The 27,655-nt window shown below is 31.1% G+C and overlaps 1 protein-coding gene across 5 annotated transcripts in view; it reads right to left on the bottom strand.

Annotated features, from left to right (window-relative positions):
• Positions 1-27,157, bottom strand: part of LOC142319211 (testis-expressed protein 10 homolog) — a 75,331-nt gene extending 48,174 nt beyond the window's left edge. The window contains exons 1-5 of one of the 5 annotated variants that reach the window (XM_075356257.1): positions 27,006-27,145; positions 22,336-22,403; positions 16,216-16,415; positions 4,957-5,163; positions 2,137-2,458 (exon numbers count right to left, since the gene is read on the bottom strand). In XM_075356257.1, coding sequence (XP_075212372.1) covers positions 2,137-2,458; positions 4,957-5,163; positions 16,216-16,407 — 721 coding nt within the window. In that variant the 5' untranslated portion in view covers positions 16,408-16,415; positions 22,336-22,403; positions 27,006-27,145. Of the gene's footprint in view, positions 1-2,136; positions 2,459-4,956; positions 5,164-16,215; positions 16,416-22,335; positions 22,404-26,736; positions 26,936-26,973 lie in introns of those variants that run through there. The other 4 variants (XM_075356243.1, XM_075356266.1, XM_075356232.1 and 1 more) reach the window with 4 other exon arrangements.
• Positions 27,158-27,655: the final 498 nt, after the last annotated feature.

The raw sequence follows: 27,655 nt of genomic DNA, 5'->3' as shown, positions 1-27,655 counted from the left end.
TGTGGATAAGATGTGACATTGTGCTCAATGTTTGAGGGGTTCTTGAAGCATCCCTTTGATAGCATTGTTCTCTAATTTTGTAGCTTTCTAAGGCAGATCACTCTCTTCACACAATCCACTCTTTCCTTCATCTTCCATTTCTTACTTACTTACTTCCTAGTGGTCTTCTGTGAAGTTGGATTATATTTGCACTAAATTTGTGCTAAAAGTTGAGATCAGTTAAAAATCCTTAGTTTTTGTCTATCAAGACACTTTCATTTATGACTCCAGAAATAATTTAGTGGGGATATCTCCACTTATAGACCTACCTTGTGACTTTTTCTTTACTGGTTAGAGCTGAACCTCCTAAACTCCTTTAAAGAAAGAAATTTTATATCCCACAAGCTGTTCAAATTTTGTTAGTTTTCAGACAGGAAAGAATATATTTACCATACTTTAAGAGAGTAAAATGGAAATAAATTAGGTTATGTAATCTTATGAATATTACAGAAATTTCCCATGCAGCTTTCTAGATTCTGGACAGTTAAAAATTAGGAAAATTTGTGTCTGTGTCTAATTTTTGCATTATAATATCACAATACTCAACTTGGCGATCATCTTCTGAAACTTCTTGCACCAGTTGTAGCTTATAAGAGCGAAATTTATATGTTTTAAGAATTATTTGAACAGAAAAATAATTAATGTCAAGTTGAACAACAGCTTTCTGAATCGATGAATGAGGGTCTTTAACAAAGGTCGTCTGCAATACAAATAATGACTTTGCATCAGTTGTGACAGTTCTTGGTCTAGCGGTGCGAGGATGTGTCTTTATAGTACAGGTTTCTTCAAATCACTGTACTGTCTTGTGACCACAGTCAATTTACTTATGGGTTCTCTGTTTGGAAATCTGTTATTAAATAAATCACATACCTCTGGTAAAGGCCAAACTCTTGTCACCATACCCGTACATCATCAACAGAGTTATTCTTTTGGTTTCACTTAAAGAAGGCATTATTATATGAAGATCTATTATTTAATAAAACTAAATAAATGAACGAAGAAACTAACAATAAAACTTCACCAAAAAAAACAAATTTGAACTACCAGGCCTACAACTTAATTTTTACTAACACTGTCAAATTTTGCCATTACAAATATGTTGAAGTAAAAATGTGAATGAGGAGTTAATAAGTTACATTATTTGAAAGTAATATAAATTCCACTGTTGTAAATTAACAGCTCATTTACTCAACTAAATTTGTAATATATTTTTTAAGTAAGTATTTCCAACTGATTTATTTCATTTACAAGTAATAAATAAGTAGTATAAGTAATAAATATCAGCTGATATTAACACTGGAATTTAATTTTATTTAGAAAATGATATCAGTTGATATAGCCACTTAATTTATGTTGTTGATTATTAGTTATTATTTATTATTATCTGTATCACAGCACTGTTTTTAAAGTTTGTTGTTGTATGCATTATGAATGTAAAATGCAATAAAATTGTTCATGCAGCACATTTTACATTGTTTTATTGTTAGCACAATTTTTCCATCAATGCAAATATGAATGCTTATACTGTAATAACAAAGGCACAGGCAAAAGAAAATCGGAATTCACCATTATTTTTCTTGTTAAATTTTAAATTGAAATCATGTGCCATATGTCCACCTTCCTATTTAAAAAAATTAAGTTTGATCATATATAGTGAATCCAAGAAGGCAGATAAAAATTAAAAATCCACCATAATGCAGATTTTTTTTAACTACGTAGTATCCCATTTCTTTCTGCCTGCAAATATCTCTAAGATAAAGCTGTTCCCATACTTAAATATCACTCTGTATATAATATACTTGCCATTTAAACCAATCTAATAAATCTTTTTTATTCTAATTAAACTATAATTAATTTAGTAAAATTAAAAAACATTTTTCCATCCAAATAAAAATTATCAGATTTCTGTGTGAATGTACTCAATGAAGGCACAAAAAAGAAAAACAGTAAAATGAACAATTTTAAAATTAATTTCACTAAAATTAGAATGGTTGCAAGATGCTTATTAGAATAATTAATAAACTAAATTATTGTATTAAATTAATTATAGTATTAAAAAGATTCTGATAAAGTAAATAAAAATTTATTTAAAATTACCTCTTTTATAAGAATAATTTTTAACTGCTTCAAGTAACTTTTTAAGACGATAAAATACACGAGCACGCCATTTCTCAGTTGTTATTTTCCCTTCAAGATGAAGCGACAACACTCTGCTGTCACCACTTTTATGAGAAATAAGATCAAGAAAACGAGGCAACAGTACATCTACTTGACTAGCAACTAATTGAGGAGCACAACCGAGTAAAGTGTCCAACAATTTAAGAGAATCCTCTCTAACAGCAGCCACTATATGAGTCATAGCACAAACTAGGTATGAACTCAATACTGGAAAAAGTGGTAACATCTCATCTACAGTAACCTACATAAAAAAATATCAATTATAAGATATTCAGAAGATTAATGATTACATTTACAGATATCTTAGAAATACATCTTATTAACTTCAATAATGCTACAATCTTATCGATCCATAAGCACAATCACCCAGAAATGTAATAACCATGTTAAATGCAAATGTAATAATGTTTTCAAATAACTGCTTGCAACTGCCTGTTTCACAGACAAACCATAATATGAATCACATTTAGGTAGAATAATACACAAATACAATTGGTTTTATGGAGATTACTTATGATGAAAGAGGCTTCTATAACACAATTAGGGAGAAGCACGTATTTCATTCAATGATAATGCAAGAAGATGTGAGGCAACACAACCTTAAAAATGTGAGCTGAAACTGAATGATTAAAAAAAAAATTTTAGGTTTGCAGTTGAAAGTGAATGAGGTAGGATATATTCGTGAATGTAAGATATTAAGATAACAATTTAAGCACATTTGGTGCCTAAAATAAAACAAGTTTTAAATACATGCATTTTTCATAACTTTTTAAAATCTAGCATCATTCACAACAAAATTAATTAATTTTAGAATGCTTAAAAAAAATGTTTAGAATAGTTCTCATTGAAAGTAAACTCCCAAAACTTTGTCTTTGAATTTTAATCTCCTAAAAGTTTGGTAAATCCTGGTAAGTCCTAAAAAGATTTAAATGGCAGAAAGGCTCCTGGAATAGACAGAATACCTGTAGAATTACTGCGCAGTGCAGGTGAGGAAGCGATTGATAGATTATACAAAACTGGTGTGTAATATTTATGAAAAAGGGGAATTTCCGTCAGACTTCAAAAAAAGTGTTATAGTCATGATACCAAAGAAAGCAGGGGCAGATAAATGTGAAGAATACAGAACAATTAGTTTAACTAGTCATGCATCAAAAATCTTAACTAGAATTCTATACAGAAGAATTGAGAGGAGAGTGGAAGAAGTGTTAGGAGAAGACCAATTTGGTTTCAGGAAAAGTATAGGGACAAGGGAAGCAATTTTAGGCTTCAGATTAATAGTAGAAGGAAGATTTAAGATAAACAAACCAACATACTTGGCGTTTATAGACCTAGAAAAGGCATTCGATAACGTAGACTGGAATAAAATGTTCAGCATTTTAAAAAAATTAGGGTTCAAATACAGAGATAGAAGAACAATTGCTAACATGTACAGGAACCAAACAGCAACAGTAATAATTTAAGAACATAAGAAAGAAGCCGTAATAAGAAAGGGAGTCCGACAAGGATGTTCCCTATCTCCGTTACTTTTTAATCTTTACATGGAACTAGCAGTTAATGATGTTAAAGAACAATTTAGATTCGGAGTAACAGTACAAGGTGAAAAGATAAAGATGCTACGATTTGCTGATGATATAGTAATTCTAGCCGAGAGTAAAAAGGATTTAGAAGAAACAATGAACGCCCTAGATGAAGTCCTACGCAAGAACTATCGCATGAAAATAAACAAGAACAAAACAAAAGTAATGAAATGTAGTAGAAATAACAAAGATGGACCACTGAATGTGAAAATAGGAGGAGAGAAGATTATGGAGGTAGAAGAATTTTGTTATTTGGGAAGTAGAATTACTAAAGATGGAAGAAGCAGGAGCGATATAAAATGCCGAATAGCACAAGCGAAACGAGCCTTCAGTAAGAAATATAATTTGTTTACATCAAAAATTAATTTAAAATAATTTTGAGAGTATATGTTTGGAGCGTAGCTTTTATATGGAAGTGAAACTAGGACAATTGGAGTACCTGAGAAGATTAGAAGCTTTTGAAATGTGGTGCTATAGGAGAATGTTAAAAATCAGGTGGGTGGATAAGTGACAAATGAAGAGGTGTTGCAGCAAACAGATGAAGAAAGAAGCATTTGGAAAAATATAGTTAAAAGAAGAGACAGACTTATAGGCCACATACTAAGGCATCCTGGAATAGTCGCTTTAATATTGGAAGGACAAGTAGAAGGAAAAAATTGTGTAGGCAGGCCACGTTTGGAATATGTAAAACAAATTGTTAGGGATGTAGGATGTAGAGGGTATACTGAAATGAAACGACTAGCACTAGATAGGGAATCTTGGAGAGCTGCATCAAACCAGTCAAATGACTGAAGACAAAAAAAAAAAAAAAAACGTTTGGTTTACACAACAAATATTAAACAGCATGATGATCACAAGACAACTGTGTACTTAATATTCAAGCAAGCTTTCTAACAAGTGAAAAGACAAAGCAAACATGATTCACATTTCTGGTTCTCATTTGTGGAAACAAGGAAAATTAAATTTTTAAATGGCTTGATTCAGTAATTAAAGCAGAAGTACAATTACAAATTAAGTAATAAAAACAAAAAATCATTAAAAAAATAATTAAGCATAAGAAAATTATAAAATATTAAAAATAAAATTAAAGGTAATGATTTTCAGCTTTCTTTAATTTTAATATACACTTTCAATTCAAGAGCTAAATAAAAACATTATTCACCTGACTTAATACAGCTGATAAAAGTTTAAGGGCGTCCTTACGTATCACAGTTTCTCTGTCAATGGTAAGATTAGCAGCTGCTTCGAGCAACTCTGGTAAATGCCTCTTAAGTGCTTCTTCAGGATAAAATTCCACGACCTGTTTCAAACCACTCAATGCGTCCTGCCTCATGCCAAGATTATGATGATTTAAACGAGATACCAACTCCTGAAATCAAATTTCATAAACATTTTAATCATAATCTTAGAAAAAATGCAAACCTTCCAGACTTATCTAACTGTAAGATTCGTTACAAACACACAAATAAAGAAGTTAAAATATGCTACATAAATCTATGTGCATGAGGTTATGTGCCCATACTAAACAGAGTTTCTTGATACATTAGCAAGGAGAAAAATTATGACATAATAAACTCAAAGACAAAAATTCAGCTCTTATTCTGAGATGAAATTATGAAAATTAAAAATTTATCACGTAGAATCAGGTTCTCCTAACCTAGAGTCTTGTGACTATGGAAATTACTACCTACATTTTTCTAACTTACCAATCAATCAATCAAGTCACCCAAAGCTGGAAATCCATGTGTGCTATTATTAATCAAATTTTTGTCCCTCTCTTTGTATCATGACTTAAGTGAACTGAGGAAAGCATCTGCATCAAATTCTTTGAGAAACTCTGCTCCACAGACAGTTTAGGAAACATTTCGTGTGGATACTATAAGAACACTAGAAATTAGAATGGTACAGATGCCAAAGTGGCACAACATCAGCTAAGGAATCTTTTGACAATTATTCAGCAAGGAGAAATTCAAAAATGATTAAGAAAATGCCAAATTAACTGATTGTATTTTACCAAATCACTACCAGAGAATGACAGTAAAAACAGGGCTTACAGTTACTTCTGTATAGGCAAATGCCCAACCCATATTCGGGCATTTCCTAACAGAAGTAAAATTTGTCCTAGAACTTAAGCATGTAGACAGCAGGAAATCCATTTCCAGGTTTACACATGATAGAATGAGTAAGACAAAACTCAAACTAGAAGAGGTGATCTAGTCAAGGATGTAAAGTCATTACTCCACAATCAAAATCATCAGATACTAGCACATACTTCCATATTGTGCCATATCATTAGGCTGTTAAAAATTAACACTGCTAGTGACTGAAGCAATTAGATTAAAAAACCAAAACCCATATGATAAGGCTCAATATCATGTATTGTGCAACTCCTGTCCTAATTCTCCTCCTAGATAAAAGTACAATAAAAATAAGCCAAATAGTATGTAACAGAAAATAATTAAGGACCATTGACTTTTTTATTTTACATGTTTAGTTTTATTCACTTACTAAGTTTCTTAATTCACAGCAAGTAGTGATCAGTGAAGTGTACAGAAGGGAAAAGGGAGGAAATGGGAGTTTTCTGCAAATACATCCCATTAATAGATACAATTTTTTATTGAGAATTTTATTAAATGCAGAATATGTTATAGAGAAATATGAATATAAGCAGATATTTTTCATTTATCAACAACATGATATACAATTCTTCTCCTCACTATCATATGCCATTCAGAATCTCCATAAATACAGTGCAACCAGATCCTGGAATAAACATGACCTATCATCCACTATTTGAACAAGAGAGGGTTCCATTTGCCAATGCAATCTTCATGGTGAGTAAACTATTAAGCATTAACGATTAAGCATAAACTAGCAAAAATAAAATGAATAGGTCTGTTTATTTCACAATTTTAGGAAAACAGGTTCACTATCTAGCTCTAACTAGCACTACCTAGGTAGGTACTAAATATGTTCATATCAGCTATGAATGATTTGTCCAACAAGATGATGTTATCGATGAAATTATTATTGGTGCAGTTCAGTGCAGTCCAGGCATCAGTACACTTCTTTCTTTTTCTGTTTAGCCTCCAGAACCACCGTACAAAGGCTGAATGAGGATGATATGTACAAATGTAAATAAGTATAGTCGGGTCGGTCATTCCTGAGACGTGTGGTTAACTGAAACCCAACCACCAAAAAACACAGAACTTATATCCACAATCTAGGCATCAGTACATGTCTTTCTAAGCAGATCGAAGTTTTACATTCGATGGTTTGGAGGATATTAAAATAAAACATGTTTTATTCTTATCATAAACAGCAAGTTCAACATGTACACCCAGGTCCACTTCACTTGGAGTTCAACAACTGGTGGAATACAAATTGTAACTCTACAAGTATGATTTGTTCACTGACGAAGTAAATTTCACTCAAGATGGCGTCAACAACTTACACAATGAGCATACATGGGCAGAAGTCCTCATGACACGGTGGAAGGCAGTTCCAACATCACCGTTTGGACTATTCATATTATCTGGCTGCTTAAATGCTGAGGTCTATTTGTACTTTTTTCAAGAAGAATTGCCGCAGCTGTTTGATGTTCCTCTTGTAGAAATGCAAAGTATACGTCCAGCACGATGGACATCTCCTCAGTTCTCTTGTGCTATTTCCATTCATCTTCATTTCCCTGAGAAATGGTTCAATTGTGAAGGTCTACATTCCTGGCCACCAAGATCACCTGATCTTACACTTTTAGATTTTTGAGTCTGGATGGATGAAAATTATTATACACAAAACAAAAATACATTCTTGTGAGGAATTAATTATCCACATTACGGATAGGGCTGAGCAACTTATGGGCAGCCCTGAAGAACTAAAAGGAGCAAAAAAAGCAGTACAGAAATGTGTTGAAAATGGTGGGCACATTTTTTAACATTATTATTTATTATGTATAATAAAATTTGGTGTAGTGTACTGTATTTAACCTTCTGGTGGGGGCACGCTGTTGTAAATTTTACATCGATGATTTATTGCATGGGCAGGCAGATTCTGTGAATTTGGAAAGCCAGTTGACACACTTATTCCTTTTTCTTATCTTCTCCCACCACCCTGGAGGGGAATGGGGTGAAGGAGTACTGGATGAACTCCACTCCTCAGTTCTCAAGATACCCACTTCCAGGAGTGTGTTAAGTGACCTATACTATTTACAAGCCTACTAAAGTGATATTTTTCGCTTATAACTTAAGTGATTTTTTTATAAAATCACAGTTTTATTGTTTGTTAATGTTTTACTCTCCCTCTATGAATCATGAGACCTTGCCGATGGTGAGGGAGCTTGAGTGCTCAGTGATTCAGAGTAGCTGGTCAGAAGATACAACCATATCGAAGAGTTATCTGTTGAGAGCCACACTAAGGAATGATTCCTGAAAGAGGGCAGCAGCTCTTTCAGTAGCTGTTAAGGACACAGGTTAGGAGAACTTAAACAGCCATATCAACATTACTATATCTTCTGAGTACTGCGCAGCTGAAAGCAATGGAAGACTACAGCTGTTTTCCCAAGAAAATGTAGCTCTCTGCATTTTTATGTAACAAAGATGGAGTTGCCTTTCTTGGTAAAATATTCCAGAAGTAAACTAGTCCCCCATTCTGATGACTGGGTAGGGACTACTAAGGAAGGGGTCACCAGAAAATTAAAAAAATATCATTCTACGAGTTGGAGCGTGGATGTTAGAAGTCTAAAAAGGTTGGTAGGTTAGAAAATTTAAAGAGGGAAATGGATAGGTTAAATATAGAAGTAGTAGGAATTAGCGAGGTTTGGAGGGAAGAGAAAAACAACTTTTGGTCAGGTGATTTTAGAATAATTAATTCAGCTTCAAATAAAGGGCAGGCAGGAGTAGGTTTTGTAATTAACAAGATAGGGAAGAGAGTAGAGAATTTCAAAATGTATAGTGATAGAATCATTGTAATAAGGATAAAATCAAGACCTAAGCCAATGATTGTTAATGTCTACATGCCTACAAGCGCACATGATGATGAGGTAGAGTGTGTATACGAAGAAATTGACGAGCCAATTGAACACATAAAAGGAGATGAAAATTTAATAATAGTTGGAGATTGGAATGCAAGCATTGGAAAAGGCAAGGAAGGAAATATAGTGGGTGAATATGGGCTGGGCAAAAAGAATGAAAAAGGGTACCGACTTAGAGAGTTTTGCAAGAAGTATAATTTAGTAATTGCCAACACCCAGTTTAAAAATCATAATTGAAGAATATACACATGGAAAAAGCCAAGTGATAGTGCCAGATATCAGATAGATTATATCATGGTTAAGCAAAGATTTAGAAATCAACTCTGACGACTGCAAAGCTTATCCTGAAGCAGACATTGATAGCGACCATAATTTAGTGTTAATGAAATGTAGATTGGGGTTTAAAAACCTGAAGAAAAGGTGTCAGATGAATCAGCAGAATTTAGAGAAGCTTGTGGAAGGGGAGGTAAATAAGATATTTGAGGAGGACATTGCAAGAGGTCCGAGTAAAAAAGATAAGGTAGAAAATGTAGAAGAAGAATGGGAGAATGTTAAAAAGGAAATTTTTTAATTAGCGGAAGCAAACTTGGGTGGAACAAAGAGAACTGATAGAAAACCTTGGATATTAAAGGATATATTGGAGTTGATGGATGAACGTAGAAAGTATAAGAATGCTAGTGATGAAGAGGGTATAAGGAACTATATCGACAATTACAAAATTCTATAAACAGGAAGTGCAAATTAGCAAAAGAAGAATGGATTAAAGAAAAGTGTTCAGAAGTGGAAAGAGAAATGATAGTTGGTAAAATAGACAGAGCATACAGGAAAGTTAAGGAGAATTTGGGTGGTACATAAATTAAAATCTAATAATTAATATAAACAACGATGGTAGACCGACTTATAATACAAAAGAAAAGATTGACAGGTGGGTGGAATATAGAGTTATACGGAGGAAATGAATTAGAAACTGGTGTTCTAAATGAAGAAGAGGAGGTAGAAGAGGATGAAAAGGAGATATAATATAATAAATATATAAAAAAGGAGAATTTAAGAGAGCATTAAAAGACTTGAATGGCAGAAAGGCTCCTGGGAAGATGGGACCCCTGTAGAATTACTGCACAATGCAGGTGAGGAGGCGATACACAAATAATACAAACTGGTGTGTAATATTTACGAAAAAGGGGAAGTATTGTCAGACTTCAAAAAGAGTTTACTGTTATGATACCAAATAAAAAAACAATTAGCTTATCATGCATCAAAGATCTTAACTAGAATTCTGTACAGAAGAATTGAGAGGAGAGTGGAAGAAGTATTAGAAGACCAGTTTGGTTTCAGGAAAAGTATATGGACAAGGGAAGCAATTTTAGCACTCAGATTAATACTAGAAGGAAGATGAAAGAAAAACAAACCAGCATGGAAAAAGCCAGCTGATAGTGCAAGGTATCAGATAGATTATATCACGGTTAAACAAAGATTTAGAAATCAACTTGTCGACTGAAAAACTTACCCTGGAGCAGACATCGATAGCGACCACAATTTAGTGTTAATGAAATGTAGATTGGGGTTTAAAAACCTGAAGAAAAGGTGTCAAATGAATCGGTGGAATTTAGAGAAGCTTGAGGAAGAGGAGGTAAAGAAGATTTTTGAGGAGGATATCGCAAGAGGTCTGAGTAAAAAAGATAAGGTAGTAAATGTAGAAGAATGGGAGAATGTTAAAAATTAAATTAAAGATTAAAGTAAAACAAACCAATATACTTGGCATTTATAGACCTAGAAAAGGCATTCGATAATGTAGACTGGAATAAAATGTTCAGCATTTTAAAAAACTAGGGTTCAAATGCAGAGATAGAAGAACAATTTCTAACATTTACAGGAACCAAACAGCAACAGTAATAATTGAAGAACATAAGAAAGAAGCCGTAATAAGAAAGGGAGTTCGACAAGGATGTTCCCTATCACCATTGCTTTTTAATCTTTACATAGAACTAGCAGTTAATGATGTTAAGGAACAATTTAGATCCAGAGTAACAGTACAAGGTGAAAAGATAAAGATGCTATAATTTGCTGATGATATGGTAATTCTAGCTGAGAGTCAAATGGATTTAGAAGGAACAATGAATGCCATGGATGAAGTCCTATGCAAGAACTACCAAATAAAAATAAACAAGAACAAAACAAAAGTAATTAAATGTAGTAGAAATAACACAGGTTGACCACTGAATGTAAAAATAGCAAGAAAAAAAGATTATGGAGGTAGAAGAATTTTGTTATTTGGAAAGTAGAATTACTAAAGATGGACGAAGCAGGAGCTATATAAAACGCCGAATAGCACAAGCGAAACGAGCCTTCAGTCAGAAATGTAATTTGTTTACATCAAAAATTAATTTAAAATAATTTTGGGAGTATATGTTTGGAGCGTAGCTTTTATATGGAAGTGAAACTAGGACAATTGGAGTACCTGAGAAGATTAGAAGCTTTTGAAATGTGGTGCTATAGGAGAATGTTAAAAATCAGGTGGGTGGATAAAGTGACAAATAAAGAGGTGTTGCAACAAACAGATGAAGAAAGAAGCATTTGGAAAAATATAGTTAAAAGAAGAGACAGACTTATAGGCCACATACTAAGGAATCCTGGAATAGTCGCTTTAATATTGGAAGGACAGGTAGAAGGAAAAAATTGTGTAGGCAGGCCACGTTTGGAATATGTAAAACAAATTGTTAGGGATGTAGGATGTAGAGGGTATACTGAAATGAAACGACTAGCACTCGATAGGGAATCTTGGAGAGCTGCATCAAACTAGTCAAATGACTGAACACAAAAAAAAATATATATTTATAAGTGGCCTATCTGAATTACATTATATTTTATTATCAACTGTACATTTTGTTTTAAGTGCATTAAAGATTATACATTTATACTCTTATCCCTAATACACACACACACACATTTAATATTACATATAAATAATTAATGTGCTTTGGTAGTTAAAACACCAAAACACATTAATTATATAAGATAAACTTACCTTATTAAGCTCCAATAACTGGTTTTCACGGGATCCCACATCTTCAGTTAGTATTATTACATTAAAACTTTTAATGATTTGTCTTTTTTCTTTTTTTGTCAAAAATTATATTTTCAATTGTAAAATTTTAAATGATATTACAAATATAAATGTATGTACTTGTGCTGTCCAGTACTGCAATACTTTAATCTTTAAACCATAGTATTTTCCTTCATTCTATTGTCTTTATTGCCAACTGTTAGATTGTATTTTTATTATAATGTTAATTAAATCATATCTTCGAATGTGATCTGGCGATTCATCATTTTACATTATTGTTTATATTTATAAATATAATATCTCAAGTATATTAATTTTTCCAAAATATCTAAGTTGTTTTTGCAATCTGTAATACTATGTTTATATACTACTAGATGGTCAGCTACATTACATTACCACCTCCTTTTTTTGTATGCTGTGTAATGTTCAGTAAATCTTTTTTTTAAATGATGTATTGGCTTTACTTATTCTATTATAAATACTGTTACATTTGTTACCTTTAATTATACAAAAAACAATAAAAAGAAATATATGAAATAAAACAAAAAAACAATAAAAATAAACTCAATAACAAAGTGTATGAAATAAAACAAACAGCAATTTTTAATGATTTCAATAGTGAAATTACAGAAAAAAAATGTATAAAAAACCACAATAAAAATACCAATATATTATACTAAAATACAACGGAAAAAAATAACACAAAGATTAATAATAGTTTAAAGCTAAAATAAAATTAAACAAATAAAATAATAGAAAAAGTTATTAATGTATGTGATAAAAATAAATATAAAAAGTTTTTTTTTTTTTTTTTTGTCTTCAGTCATTTGACTGGTTTGATGCAGCTCTCCAAGATTCCCTATCTAGTGCTAGTCGTTTCATTTCAGTATACCCTCTACATCCTACATCCCTAACAATTTTGATTTACATACTCCAAGCGTGGCCTGCCTACACAATTTTTCCCTTCTACCTGTCCTTCCAATATTAAAGCGACTATTCCAGGATGCCTTAGTATGTGGCCTATAAGTCTGTCTCTTCTTTTAACTATATTTTTCCAAATGCTTCTTTCTTCATCTATTTGCCGCAATACCTCTTCATTTGTCACTTTATCCACCCATCTGATTTTTAACATTCTCCTATAGCACCACATTTCAAAAGCTTCTAATCTTTTCTTCTCAGATACTCCGATTGTCCGAGTTTCACTTCCATATAAAGCGACACTCCAAACATACACTTTCAAAAATCTTTTCCTGACATTTAAATTCATTTTTGATGTAAACAAATTATATTTCTTACTGAAGGCTCGTTTAGCTTGTGCTATTCGGCATTTTATATCGCTCCTGCTTCGTCCATCTTTAGTAATTTTACTTCCCAAATAACAAAATTCTTCTACCTCCATAATCTTTTCTCCTCCTATTTTCACATTCAGTGGTCCATCTTTGTTATTTCTACTACATTTCATTACTTTTGTTTTGTTCTTGTTTATTTTCATGCAATAGTTCTTGCGTAGGACTTCATCTATGCCGTTCATTGTTTCTTCTAAATCCTTTTTACCCTCGGCTAGAATTACTATATCATCAGCAAATCGTAGCATCTTTATCTTTTCACCTTGTACTGTTACTCCGAATCTAAATTGTTCTTTAACATCATTAACTGCTAGTTCCATGTAAAGATTAAAAAGTAACGGAGATAGGGAACATTCTTGTCGGACTCCCTTTCTTATTAGGGCTTCTTTCTTATGTTTTTCAATTGTTATTGTTGCTGTTTGGTTCCTGTACATGTTAGCAATTGTTCTTCTATCTCTGTATTTGAACCCTAATTTTTTTAAAATGCTGAACATTTTATTCCAATCTATGTTATCGAAAGCCTTTTCTAGATCTATAAACGCCAAGTATGTTGGTTTGTTTTTCTTTAATCTTTCTTCTACTATTAATCTGAGGCCTAAAATTGCTTCCCTTGTCCCTATACTTTTCCTGAAACCAAATTGGTCTTCTCCTAACACTTCTTCCACTCTCCTCTCAATTCTTCTGTATAAAATTCTAGTTATGATTTTTGATGCATGACTAGTTAAACTAATTGTTCTATATTCTTCACATTTTTCTGCCCCTGCTTTCTTTGGTATCATAACTATAACACTTTTTTTGAAGTCTGACGGAAATTCCCCTTTTTCATAAATATTACACACCAGTTTGTATAATCTATCAATCGCTTCCTCACCTGCACTGCGCAGTAATTCTACAGGTATTCCGTCTATTCCAGGAGCCTTTCTGCCATTTAATTCGTTTAATGCTCTCGTAAATTCAGATCTCAGTATTGTTTCTCCCATTTCATCCTCCTCAACTTCCTCTTCTTCCTCTATAACACCATTTTCTAATTCATTTCCACCGTATAACTCTTCAATATATTCCACCCATCTATCGACTTTACCTTTCGTATTATATATTGGTGTACCATCTTTGTTTAACACATTATTAGATTTTAATTTATGTACCCCAAAATTTTCCTTAACTTTCCTGTATGCTCCGTCTATTTTACCAATGTTCATTTCTCTTTCCACTTCTGAACACTTTTCTTTAATCCACTCTTCTTTCGCCAGTTTGCACTTCCTATTTATAGCATTTCTTAATTGCCGATAGTTCCTTTTACTTTCTTCATCATTAGCATTCTTATATTTTCTACGTTCATCCATCAGCTGCAATATATCGTCTGAAACCCAAGGTTTTCTACCAGTTCTCTTTATTCCGCCTAAGTTTGCTTCTGCTGATTTAAGAATTTCCTTTTTAACATTCTCCCATTCTTCTTCTACATTTTCTACCTTATCTTTTTTACTCAGACCTCTTGCGATGTCCTCCTCGAAAATCTTCTTTACCTCCTCTTCCTCAAGCTTCTCTAAATTCCACCGATTCATCTGACAACTTTTCTTCAGGTTTTTAAACCCCAATCTACATTTCATTATCACCAAATTATGGTCGCTATCAATGTCTGCTCCAGGGTAAGTTTTGCAGTCAACGAGTTGATTTTTAAATCTTTGCTTAACCATGATATAATCTATCTGATACCTTGCAGTATCGCCTGGCTTTTTCCAAGTGTATATTCTTCTATTATGATTTTTAAATTGGGTGTTGGCAATTACTAAATTATACTTCGTGCAAAACTCTATAAGTCGGTCCCCTCTTTCATTCCTTTTGCCCAGCCCGTATTCACCCACTATATTTCCTTCCTTGCCTTTTCCAATGCTTGCATTCCAATCTCCAACTATTATTAAATTTTCATCTCCTTTTACGTGTTTAATTGCTTCATCAATCTCTTCGTATACACACTCTACCTCATCATCATCATGGGCGCTTGTAGGCATATAAACGTTAACAATCGTTGTCGGTTTAGGTTTTGATTTTATCCTTATTACAATGATTCTATCGCTATGCGTTTTGAAATACTCCACTCTCCTCCCTATCTTCTTGTTCATCACGAAACCTACTCCTGCCTGCCCATTATTTGACGCTGAGTTAATTACTCTAAAATCACCTGACCAAAAGTCGCCTTCCTCTTCCCACCGAACCTCACTAATTCCTACTATATCCACATTCACCCTATCCATTTCCCTTTTTAAATTTTCTAGCCTACCAACCTTTTTTAAGCTTCTAACATTCCACGCTCCGACTCGTAGAATGTTATTTTTTAATTTTCTGGTGACCCCTTCCTTAGTAGTCCCCACCCGGAGATCCTAACGGGGGACTATTTTACCTCCGGAATATTTTACCAAGGAAGGCGCCTCCATTATTGATATGTGAAAATGCAGAGAGCCACATTTTCTTGGAAAAAAGCAGCTGTAGTTTTCCATTGCTTTCAGCTGCGCAGTACTCAGAGGACTGAGTGATGTTGATACGGCCGTTTAAGTTATTGTGACTCACGCCCCTAACAACTACTGAAAGAGCTGCTGCCCTCTTTCAGGAATCATTCCTTAGTCTGGCTCTCAACAGATACCTCTCCGATATGGTTGCACCTTCGGTCCAGCTACTCTGTATCCCTGAGCACTCAAGCCCCCTCACCATAAAAAGTTTAAAAACCAAATAATCAGATAACAAAATATTAAAAAAATTACAATATTAAAAATAGCAGAGAGGAAATAAGAGTAATATACAAAATTATATGCAATATATATATATATATAATGTAAGTAAAACCAATAGATCATTTAAAACAAATATTTACAGAACATTAAGCAGCATACAAAAATAAAAAAGAGGTATATCTAATGTAATTTTAACTACTTATAAACATAAAAAAATTAATTTATAACCTAACAGAAATATTATTATATGAATTACCTTTATATTAAGTTTTTTTCTTGATAACAATTCTGATGGCCCATGTTCCTTTAACTGTTCTTTAATTACAATCTTTTTTACTTTAAATGTTGTATCTGTTATATTTAATCCTTTTGGAAGAAGTTTATTCCCTTTTAATTTCACTTTATTCTTTTCTTTTTTAACGAATCTCTTATGTGATGTTTTAACCATTTTATTATCTAAAAGAGATTGCAAATTATATATAGAACAATGAAATATATATATGTATATAAATAATACTTAAATAAAACAAGCATAAATTAGACACACTATAGAGTATCTTTCATGTGCAGGATTTGGGTTCAACTTTAATCAAGCATGGCATTAATCTGCATTACAAAAAATTTGTTTTTATCTCAAAAAATACAATACAACTGCAATGGTATCAGATTGTTTTAATTTGTTAAATAAATAAGTAGACATCTTTTCATGTTATATTCTTTTTATCAATTGACAAGATTTATTTTATGTAACCATATTAAATATAAACGTTTTCAAACAAAAACTTATGCTTCTTTTATTCTTGACATATGTGGAGTGTTACATAAGTCTATGCAAAAATGAAGAAATAATTTTCCCAGGAAAGGTTTTCTTTATTTCTCAACGTAATATAGTTTCAAGATTTTTGATCCCATCCCTATAGTACAATTATCAGTCTTCAAAATAGGCAAGTATTCCAGGAATAACTTCATAATTTCACGCCACCTTTTCATGTTTGGAAATAAATAATAGTCCAAATTCTAAGTTTGGCAAGTAGGAAGAAGCAGAAGAATTTTGCTACGTAATTCAAACAATTTTCTGTCACAATCACAGAAGAGTGAGCTGGTGCATTGTCTTGAGAAAAGAACCTTATTTGTTAAATATAGTAATTTTTTTCTTTATTTCTTCATTTAGATGACTCAACAAAGATGCATAATATTAAATGATTTTCATTTTACCCTTCTTCATAAAATCAATGAATATTTGGTCATCAGCATCTCAAAAGGCAATAACAATCACCTTTCCTGCAAATGTAACACATTTTACCTTCTTTGGAGCACATTTTTCAATTGCAACCCAATGTTTTGGGATTTTCTTGGTTTTAGTTTGACAGTGATGTATCCAATTCCTCTTATTACATTGATACTGCTCTACATAGGATTACTTACTTGTTCATTTTTTATCAAATGTGAGCAAACATGTCACTCATCTTGAGGGCAGTTTTTGCATATGTAAATGTTTGAATAAGGTATGATGCACTCTTTAATTGAGATACCTGCCTTAGTAATCTTGCACACTTTCAATCTTTTATCCTTCAAAACAAAATGAAATGCAAAGATATCAGGGAGGATATTCCCTAACCATCACACAGCTTGGACATTCCCTTGCTGATGGGGTTTTCTTATTATTGGGTAGATATTTGTTATTTAATAGCAGTTAGGTTATAGTTGAAAAATACTCTGATAAAGATGATTCAGTGGATGACGGCATAAGTTTTAGCAGAAGTTGAATCAAATTAGGAAGTTCCAAAAGAAATTCATCAGCTGTAACCATTAAAAAAAAATTTTGTCAATAAATACTGATGACTGCATTGGAGTTTTTTCAAGATATTTTCCTTTTTCACCAATTAGATGAAGAATTAAAAGATGATAAAAATATATTTTCTACCAAAAATATTTGCAAAATTTCAAAGTTCCTTTTATCATGCTATGTTACTAAACTCATTACTTGATTTTTCGTTTCAGCAACCTCTTACACACCTCTACTCAAACACATTTATATATAACTCTTATATGTATGTATGTAAATGTATCGTATATGTATGAGTTAACAATTGCAAGAAAGTTGCTAATTTTATTGATTTTTCAGTAAAGTATTCATCAAATATATTAACTAAAGAAATGCTTTCTGTTTTGACTCAAGTCACACCAGTAGAAGTTGTTAGACCGCTAGTCAAAAATAAGTCAACACAGAAAAAAAAGAACATTAAAAGAAATGAATTGGAGATGAGTGATGAAAATATAGAAGAAAGACAAAAGGATAGTTTTCATGATGAAAACAATGTTTTTTTAGTAATAATTTCAATGTATATTATTACACTAATAAACTTAACCTTAAAAACTAATATTAATTTAATTAAAACTTTTTTGTCTTCAAAAATTTAATTTTGTACTGTTTTATACTTACTTTTATACTTAAACAGAAAATACTTTTATGTTTATGTACTTTCATTTTTGTTTTTTTGTTTTTGTAAACTTTTTTCCAGCATTATTTGTTTTAAATATAATTAATACTCTACAAATATAAGTTTTTCAGATGCCTTTTTTAGTTGGGACCAATAGAATAGCCATCTGAAGTATTAGCTATTACTTACATTTTACAATTAAACTTTTGATATAAATTTTATAGAAGTTTCATAACTCAATTTTAAATATAAATATATGTATTTCATAAAGTGGTAATTTTTATTTAAGAATGTTAATGTATTTTTGAGTTTTGGGTAAAATAGTTAACATAGATAACTTGATACTTTCACAACATCGGAAATGTTTTTCCATTTAAGACTCTAAGACAGAATGTTACTCTTTGAGTAAGTTTTCTGAAAATTGAAGGGTTTAGAGTATAAAGTAGAATGAAAATAGTTCAATGAAAACTATGTTCAAGTAATTCCTGTTTTATCCTAGATCACCATATCATAAATTCTTTTTCCATATTATCAGCAATATAGCCACAATAGGCTACCCAGACCTCTCCAGAATCTTATGATTCAGCATCATTTGTGCTCAAATGGCCACTTCGAAAATAACCGAACTACTTGTAAACCGTTTTTTTTTTTAATCAAGAAGCTGATTCATCATAATCTTATCCAGCTTGGCTTTAGTTTCCTGTGCAGTTTTTCCTTTAAAAAAGTAATGTTTCATTACCACATAAAACTCTCTTTCACAAATTTTTCTATAATCACAAATCCAATTTGTCCATTTTCACAAATCACAATATTTAATTTAATCAAACAACTGCCAAAATAATTATGAATGTATATGATTGAAACTTTGGTATATGCTCAGAGTGGAGGTGCAGGAACAACCTCAACAATGTGCTTCAAGTGTAGACATCTTGATTTTGCACAGACTTATCAAACACCCCTAGTAGTTTACATTTCAAGATTATCAAAAATACCAGTTACAAGAATGAAAAAGCTGTAAAAATCAAATTACAGATTCTTAACTAAAAAACTAATTTATCTTTGAATACTTCAATGTTATTACTGGAAAATAATTCAATCTTAATTTTTAATAACTAGAAACAGCTCAAAAAGTAAAGATATAAAAAATAGATGGTCATCATCCCAACCCCATACGGGAAGACACCCCCGCCTTGTGATGCTTTTGGTTGCCACACCCCCCCCACCATTTCCAGTGTTTATGATCATGAGTAATTTGACTGATATGATATTATTTTACTTATTACTATTTTTATTATTACTTTTTTGTATTAATTTAATACTAAATTTAATTATAAAAAACATAGTCAGAGATATTTATTCCTTAACTTCATATGGAAAAATGCGACATAAAAGAACATGAAAGTAACATATGAGGTGCGACAATAAAGTAATGAGACTGATTTTTCTTTGCAAGATGTGGCAACCCTGCAGCTTGCGTAGGCACACCATCTTTGACCTTGGTCTATAAGCTACTTCTAGTCCGAGCGGCACATTGATGTAACTGCTCAGGCGTGAGTTGTGCTGTAATAAGTGAACATGTGTTTGTGTCTGTCGTCACAGAAATGAAACCGCAAAATATTACGCAACGGTATGCCATTTCTTTTTGCGTTTAAATTACATTTTTAGTGAAGGCAGAACGAATGTTGAAGATGAAGACCACAGTGGACGACCATCAACCTCACGGACAGATGTCAACTTGACCAGGGTGCGTGAAATTGTACGATCTGATCGAAGATTATCTGTGAAGATGATTGCAGAAGAACTCAACATCAATCGAGAAACGGTTCGTCTAATATTAACTGAAGATCTAGGTATGAGAAAGATTTGTGCAAAAATGGTCCCCAAAATCTCACACAACAGTGAGAAACACGGAAAAATGTGGCAGCCGATCTGTTAGAGCAAACGGAAATCAATCAGATTTGTTGAGCCATGTTATCATTGGTGATGAAGGTTTGTTTTTTTTCAATACGATCCAGCGACAAAACGCCAAATTTTGCAATGGTGCTCAAAGGGATCACCCAGACTAAAAAAAAGCTGGCATGTCAAAGTCAAAAGTGAAATGGATGCTTGTGTGCTTCTTCGATTCCAAGGGAATTGTTCATAAAGAGTGGGTGCCTCCTGGACAAACAGTTAACCAATATTTCTACAAAGAAATTTTAGAAAGACTTCGTAAACGAGTTCTTCGTGTCCGTGCCAACATTGCTGATAATTGGATTCTGCATCACGATAATGCGCCATCCCATACTGCTCTGTCAGTACAGCAATTTTTAACCTCAAAACAAATTTCAGTACTACCACAGCCACCTTATTCACCAGATATCACTCTGTGCGACTTTTTTCTATTTCCCAGAGTCAAAATGGCGGTCAAGGGACACCATTTTCAAACAACACAAGATGTCCAAAAAGCTGTGACGAGGGTCTTGGAAGATATTACAGAAGATGAGTTCCAGAAATGTTACCATCAATGGCAGAAGCACTGGAATAAGTGTGTGCAATCAGAGGGGAACTACTTTGAAGGAGATAACACTAAACATGACTAAAACAGTAAGCAACATTTTTTTTTACATCAGTCTCATTACTTTATTGTTGCACCTCGTATGTTATCATAATTGTATAGTAATAAATAAATACATAAATAAAATCACACATTAGAAGCACAGAACAACTCAAAAAATCAGTTTAAGTGCATAAACTAGAATCAACATGGATGAAATTCTTCACTGATTAACAAATACATCTATGCTATTCCTAGAAATTCTATAACAACTGACAATTCAACTATAAAAATAAAATTATAATTTACTTTTTCATATTATCTTATTTCCTAATGAAATACCCTAACCTAAATACTAGCTGCTACATAAGAACCACAAAATTGATTTAAGAACACAGCTCTTGTACATACATTCGTTGTCTGATGCTGTTATCATCATACCATAACCAGTTAATTTTCTTTATTCATTCACTGCATTGAAACCCATCAGGTTATTGTGTTTATAATATAAGGCGGTGTTATCCATAATGCTCAGCAGAATTGATATTACAAAACAACTAATATTTTTTTTAAAACCCACCATACTACAAATTTATATTTAACGGGCTTTTCTTTAATGAATGTCAGAGTACTGTTGATCGTTCTTATAAACTTCATCCATAATAACAATTACTCATCAGTTGAATGTTAATTATCTTTGGTTTGCAGTTAAACAGAGTCAAATAATATTTATTTTATCCTTTCATAACAGCATATTAGAATCTTCTGATTAATCACTGCAGTATGTGTAAGAAGTAAGAATTACCATGTTAATTCTTACCACTCCATAAATAGTATACATATACATGAAATATAGTGTAATAATAGTTTAAAAATGTTATGTAACATTAAAATTTTTAAAAAGAACAGTAAACACTTAAACACTTTACTGTGTAACTAAGTCTCGCTTATCAAACTCACTGGGTTGGTCTAGTGGTGAACATGTCTTCCCAAATCAGCTAATTGGGAATTCAGAGTTCCAGCATTCAAGTCGTAGTAAAGGCTGTTACTTTTATAAAAATTTGAATACTAGATCATGGATATCAGTAATTCCTAGAGGCTAAACAGGAAAAAGGAAGTCTCTCTTGTCAAAAAAATCAGATTATACAGAGATCCATTTTTGTAAAATATATTCATATCAAAATCTCAAAATAGTCTCAATCAAAAATTTTCACAACATAACTGTAAGTTGGACATGCACAAACTACTATTAAAATAAAATTAATTTTAAATTAAATATTTTATCTCAGAATTTATGTTAGCTACTAATGTAAAATGCAGAATGATTATTTTTAAGAAAAGCTGAAAAATATTAATACTTTCCTTCATCAAAAAATTTTCAGCTACGCATGGGGGTACTCACTTTCGGTAAATCACACTGTGTATTAGGTTTTGTCACAAAACTAACCGTTTTGTATGTTATTTAAAGGCCTTCAACAAGAAAATACAAAATAATTCTCATCAATATTCTGTTTTATTTTTAACCTTACCATTACCAAAATTAAAATACATTCATATGAGGTAAGCTGCAAGAATAAGGATAAGCAATTTAGGCGGCACAACAAATTTCAAGACATCAAACAGGTAAATGAATTTTTATATTCGATTAAATGTGAAAAGAATACAGGAACCAAATATAAAAATAGAACAAAATTTATAAATATAGTAATTTTATGATAGTAATGTTACAATAAGAATTCTACAACTACAATATTTATTATATCTTTACCTGTGTTTTAATTGAGCTTTTTTTAACAATTATGACTGGGTTGAAACATAACATAAAGGCAACAAATAAAAACTCAACAGTATGACAAAACATGATAACATTTATAATTAAAAATTATAAATAAATCATTTTAAATTATAAAGAAACTGTTCTTCCACAGAACCTTGCAAACTAATTAAGTAATTTCTTTTTCATTCTGGTAACCAGTGATCATGTTTTATTTATGCCCTCTCCTGAAAACATTACTACATCAAAAAGTAACTACACAATTACCTTGGCATGGCTCTACAGAAGAATAATTTCCATAAAATCTGAGTCTATATATTTTTAATACTTTAAAACATAAGTAATAATTTATTTTACGTGTGGACTTCTGCACTGAACAAAAATTAATTTATATTATTAATCTACATTAAAAAAAATCATCATGTGAGGTTAACTGAAAGACCACCAAAATAAAAATCTATGCTAACTACATTAAATTAATCCTAAAACTCAAAAAAAAAGCTTCTGTAAGAACAAAGAGAAATTACAAATAATTGGTTACTTTACGGACTGAATTCAACAATTCCATAATTGTTGTTCCATGTAATTTTCTAATTATTTCTTTGGATGTTTGTTACACAGTTACAGCCAAATATGTTTTCCAATTGTCATGAGATTCTGCAAATTAGGTTCCTTACTATTTGCTGGAATATTGTGTATAAGTTATGACTTTAAGTATAAAAGTTTTAAAATGGCAACCAGTACAAATAGAGAAGGAGCTCCTGTGAGGTGTTCTTGTATATACTGTGCTGCTTATAATGTAGTTCTGCAGATCTAATCAACTTAGAACTGAATTTAGCAAATTGGGCATTACAATAAATTGTAATAAAAATTAAAATACAATATAACACAGAATTGTCAGTTGTAATTGATTTAAGTTCCACTGCATTCCCATAATCGATATTTCAAACTTTTTAAATATAGTATATATATATATTAAATATGCAACAAAGTTAGTTTAGTTAATTAAGTTGTATGTACAAAGACCATCTACCACCAGTGGCTCAGAGTTAATGGTCAGTGCTTTTCCCACAAGTAATAATACTGCTCACAATGTTGGAACACAGACGATATAAAAAATTGTTTAACATTTATCATTCTGTCTTAATACCAAGGAACCTTACTGCAAAATTTCATAAAAATCAAGAGTACATTTGGTTACAAATATACAGAATGCAAAAAAATAGAAATATGACTTGCTGCAGATAATCAATTAATTTTGTTGATATTTATTGTATAGGCTATAGGTTAATTATAAAATATAACACATGAGGAATATTTTTTTTTTAAATATTTCCTCAATAGTTACCAATCAATTATGCCTGGTGTACCTAGAAACAGTGATCACAATAATTTTATTTCACAGGCCTTCACTAAATATTACAACTACCACAACTTAAAAAAAAAAAAAAAAAAAAAGAGTTCTTAGTATGTGAAAAATATTGCTAATACGGTACGATTATTTTTAGCTACGGCTAAACCTTTCACAAACAATTATGATCAACAGATCCATTTTATACTTAATTTTAACCTGCACTCTAAAAATTTAATTTTGTATGAAAATTAAATTAAATTTGAATTTTCAAATTCAATTTATTGTTGATAACACAAAACACAAAATAAGCAATTTTGACCATTAAAAGAACCCTGCTACTTATAAGTAAGGTTACATTAAATAAATGCGAATAAATGGAGCATGTTTTCTAGAACAGAATGTTTTTTTTTGCAAATTCACTTTTAAACCTGATTCAGATTACTATATGTACGAGACAGAGAGATTATATGAGGACCAGAAGATTATGCCACGATCACTTTTTGTTTTATAGTTTCGACCAAGTTTGAGATCTGGTTACAATTCTTTTTAAACTATTAAACATTCAAGCTAAATTATGCATGCAATCAAAATATCATCAAAATGTTCAAACATTGAAAATATACATTTTCAAAGCAATGGGTTAAGTATAACATGAAAATGGAAAGCAGCTAATGGAAAGGCTATTTATCAATAAAGCTAAATGATCATTAGAATATTTAATAATATTTAAGTGTTGAGTTCAGGTTATGTAACTTTTTACAGTAATTCTCATTTTCAAGATTTATATTAATAATTATGAATGATACTTATTGAATTCCTCAGAATATTGTGTTGTAGCTGATGTATTTTTTAAATAGTTACCATTTTATGTGAAATCTACTATAAACCATAATGTTGATACCATTACAGGTTTGCCTTAACAATCTTCAAAATTGTTATATATTTTTGCTAGGATGTAGTAATTTATTTATTTTTTAAATTAATTTCACCTTCTCACAAACACTACAAAATGCTTTTCATTTTATTTTAAATCTTACTGTTTTTTTGTTTCTTCTTGTTACACTCGCAAACAAACAATGAAACTGCTGTTAAACTCACATAAATCCCACCTTCTGCGATTTAACACTTCACAAAAAAAAATGCAAACTCAACCATAATCACAGCTAGATAAAACAGGTTGTTAAAAATAAATAACTTCATGACTGAAATTTACTCACAAAATTCCATTACGGAGGAAAAATTAGTATTCTATAGGGAACTAATATGAACTGTAAGATTTTAAAATATGGAAAACACAAACTTTAATAGAAAACTTAAACAAACTGTATTTTTTAATGCAGTATTTGACATATTCAGCAAAAATAATTGAATAATACCTTTCTTTCTTTTTCCTGTTTAGCCTCCAGTAATTACCTTTCAGATAATACTTCAGAGGATGAATGAGGATGATATGTATGAGTGTAAATGAAGTGGTAGTATTGTACAGTATCAGTTCAACCATTCCTGAGATGTGTGGTTAATTGAACCCCAACCACCAAAGAACACCGGGATCCACGATCTAGTATTCAAATCCATGTAAAAATAACTGACTTTACTAGGACTTGAACACTGGAACTCTCGACGCGTTCACCACTAGATAAACCCGGTGGGTTGGAATAAGTACTTGGAAAAACATATCATTACATTTTAAAATGAAAAGCTCTTGTTTCATTTATTGATAAGCTTATGTAACTCTTAACAATGGTTAAACAATGTCAAACCTCACCTTAACTTAAAACACAAAATCTTTTAATATAGTATAAAGACTAAACCATTCATGCATACATGAAATAAATCTAATTTCTTTTTAGTACAGGGGCCAACACCTATTTCATTTGTACATTTTTTACAGTAATATTATTTGCAAATGACATTTATGTACAAAATTTGGATTGTAAATATTTAGTTTCATGTCTTTATACAAAATTATTTACTTAATTACAATTTTTAATCTTAATATTTAATATATGTAAAAATAATGTATTTACTACTACTACCTTAATTAAAATCTAAACAAACTGCAATTGTTACAAATACCCAAATTTTTTTTTACTTCACTAATTACACAATTAAAATCTATAATATATTTCTAAAATAGAACCAATTATTTTACACAACTACCTTAATCGTGTTCTTATCCTACATCTCAAATAATTTATACATTTTGTATTATTTGAAATTGGACAAATGAATCTTAGAAGATTCATTTGTTTTAAAAGAACACATTTCAACTACCAAAAAGTATTTATTCATTTCGTCTAACCTGAAACCATGATATATGAAAAGCTAACTTTTTTACTACTATAAACCTTAAAGTTATGCGGTAATCGATTTATATCTACCTATGTGGTTCTTACACTACGTCTACCTGCGTTCAAATTTTAACTAAGTTGAAATACAGCATGAGCCAGAAGTTCAATTTTTGTATAACTGCATTCTTTTCTTTATCTAGATCGATTCATTTTTCACTTTTAGGTAAAATCTAACACAAATTCATTTAAAATGTTTAGATCTTCACTAAAATAAATCAATCAACATATTAACAAGAAGAAACAAAAACAAAATTTAAAATAAAATTAAAATCATTTGATAACGCTTATGAGAAGGCTTAATTATTATTCTTTTTAAATAAATACCTATATTCTAAGATCGAAATGTAAAGACAAATCAGAAAAAGTAGAATTATTTTTTTTGCAGATTCAAGATAAATTGGTAACCGTTAAAACGTACAGCTAAAACAAAATATTCATAGGCATTCAAAAATCATTCATAATTATTAACACAGGTATCTGGAGAAAATAAGATTTACTTATAAAAAGTTGCATAACCTCAATTTAACACTTCATTATTATATTTATGACAAACTAACATACACGTAATTAATATTACTTTTTTCGCAACTAACATTTTGAAACCTCTTCTCTGTACTATAAAATAGTAAGAAATTACAGAAAAAACAATAACACAAATTATAAACTCGATAACCACGTTAATAAATCACTACACGAACCACGTGCACAGCTGAATATACAAAAACAATCTATTGCAGAAGCTAGATTTATACAGTGCTACCAAAATTTGCAGTAGAACTCGTTACTCCATATATAACTGTAGAACTGCCTTCCATATATAAGCAGGGTTTCTTTAATATTATCTCTACTCAATAGAAAATATATCAAAAATAACCTGCCCAAAATATTTCCACATTAAAACACTTAAAATTAAATTAAATCTGCTGAAATACTAACAAAAAATAAATTGTATTGTCATACTACTAGATGTAATATAAAAAAAATTAATTCCTTTACATGTCTAAAACTATTTAATAATCGTAGTTCATGTAAATCGTAATAAAAGCAAATGTTCTGCATAAAATAACATAGCTTTCGTGTGCTATCAAGTGACGCTATCTGTCGTAACAATTCACTTCAAGAGCTCTTTTTTCTTTTTCCCGCCTTCTAGATAACTGAACTCATTTAGTAATAAAGAAAAACAATTTTTAACGTAACCTTGACATAATCACTATATTTAATTATATCCATAAAAAAGGAACAA

Source organism: Lycorma delicatula, chromosome 1 (assembly GCF_047948215.1).
Source record: "Lycorma delicatula isolate Av1 chromosome 1, ASM4794821v1, whole genome shotgun sequence".
Lineage (NCBI taxonomy): Eukaryota > Metazoa > Arthropoda > Insecta > Hemiptera > Fulgoridae > Lycorma > Lycorma delicatula.
This window is presented reverse-complemented; position numbering and strand designations above follow the sequence as displayed.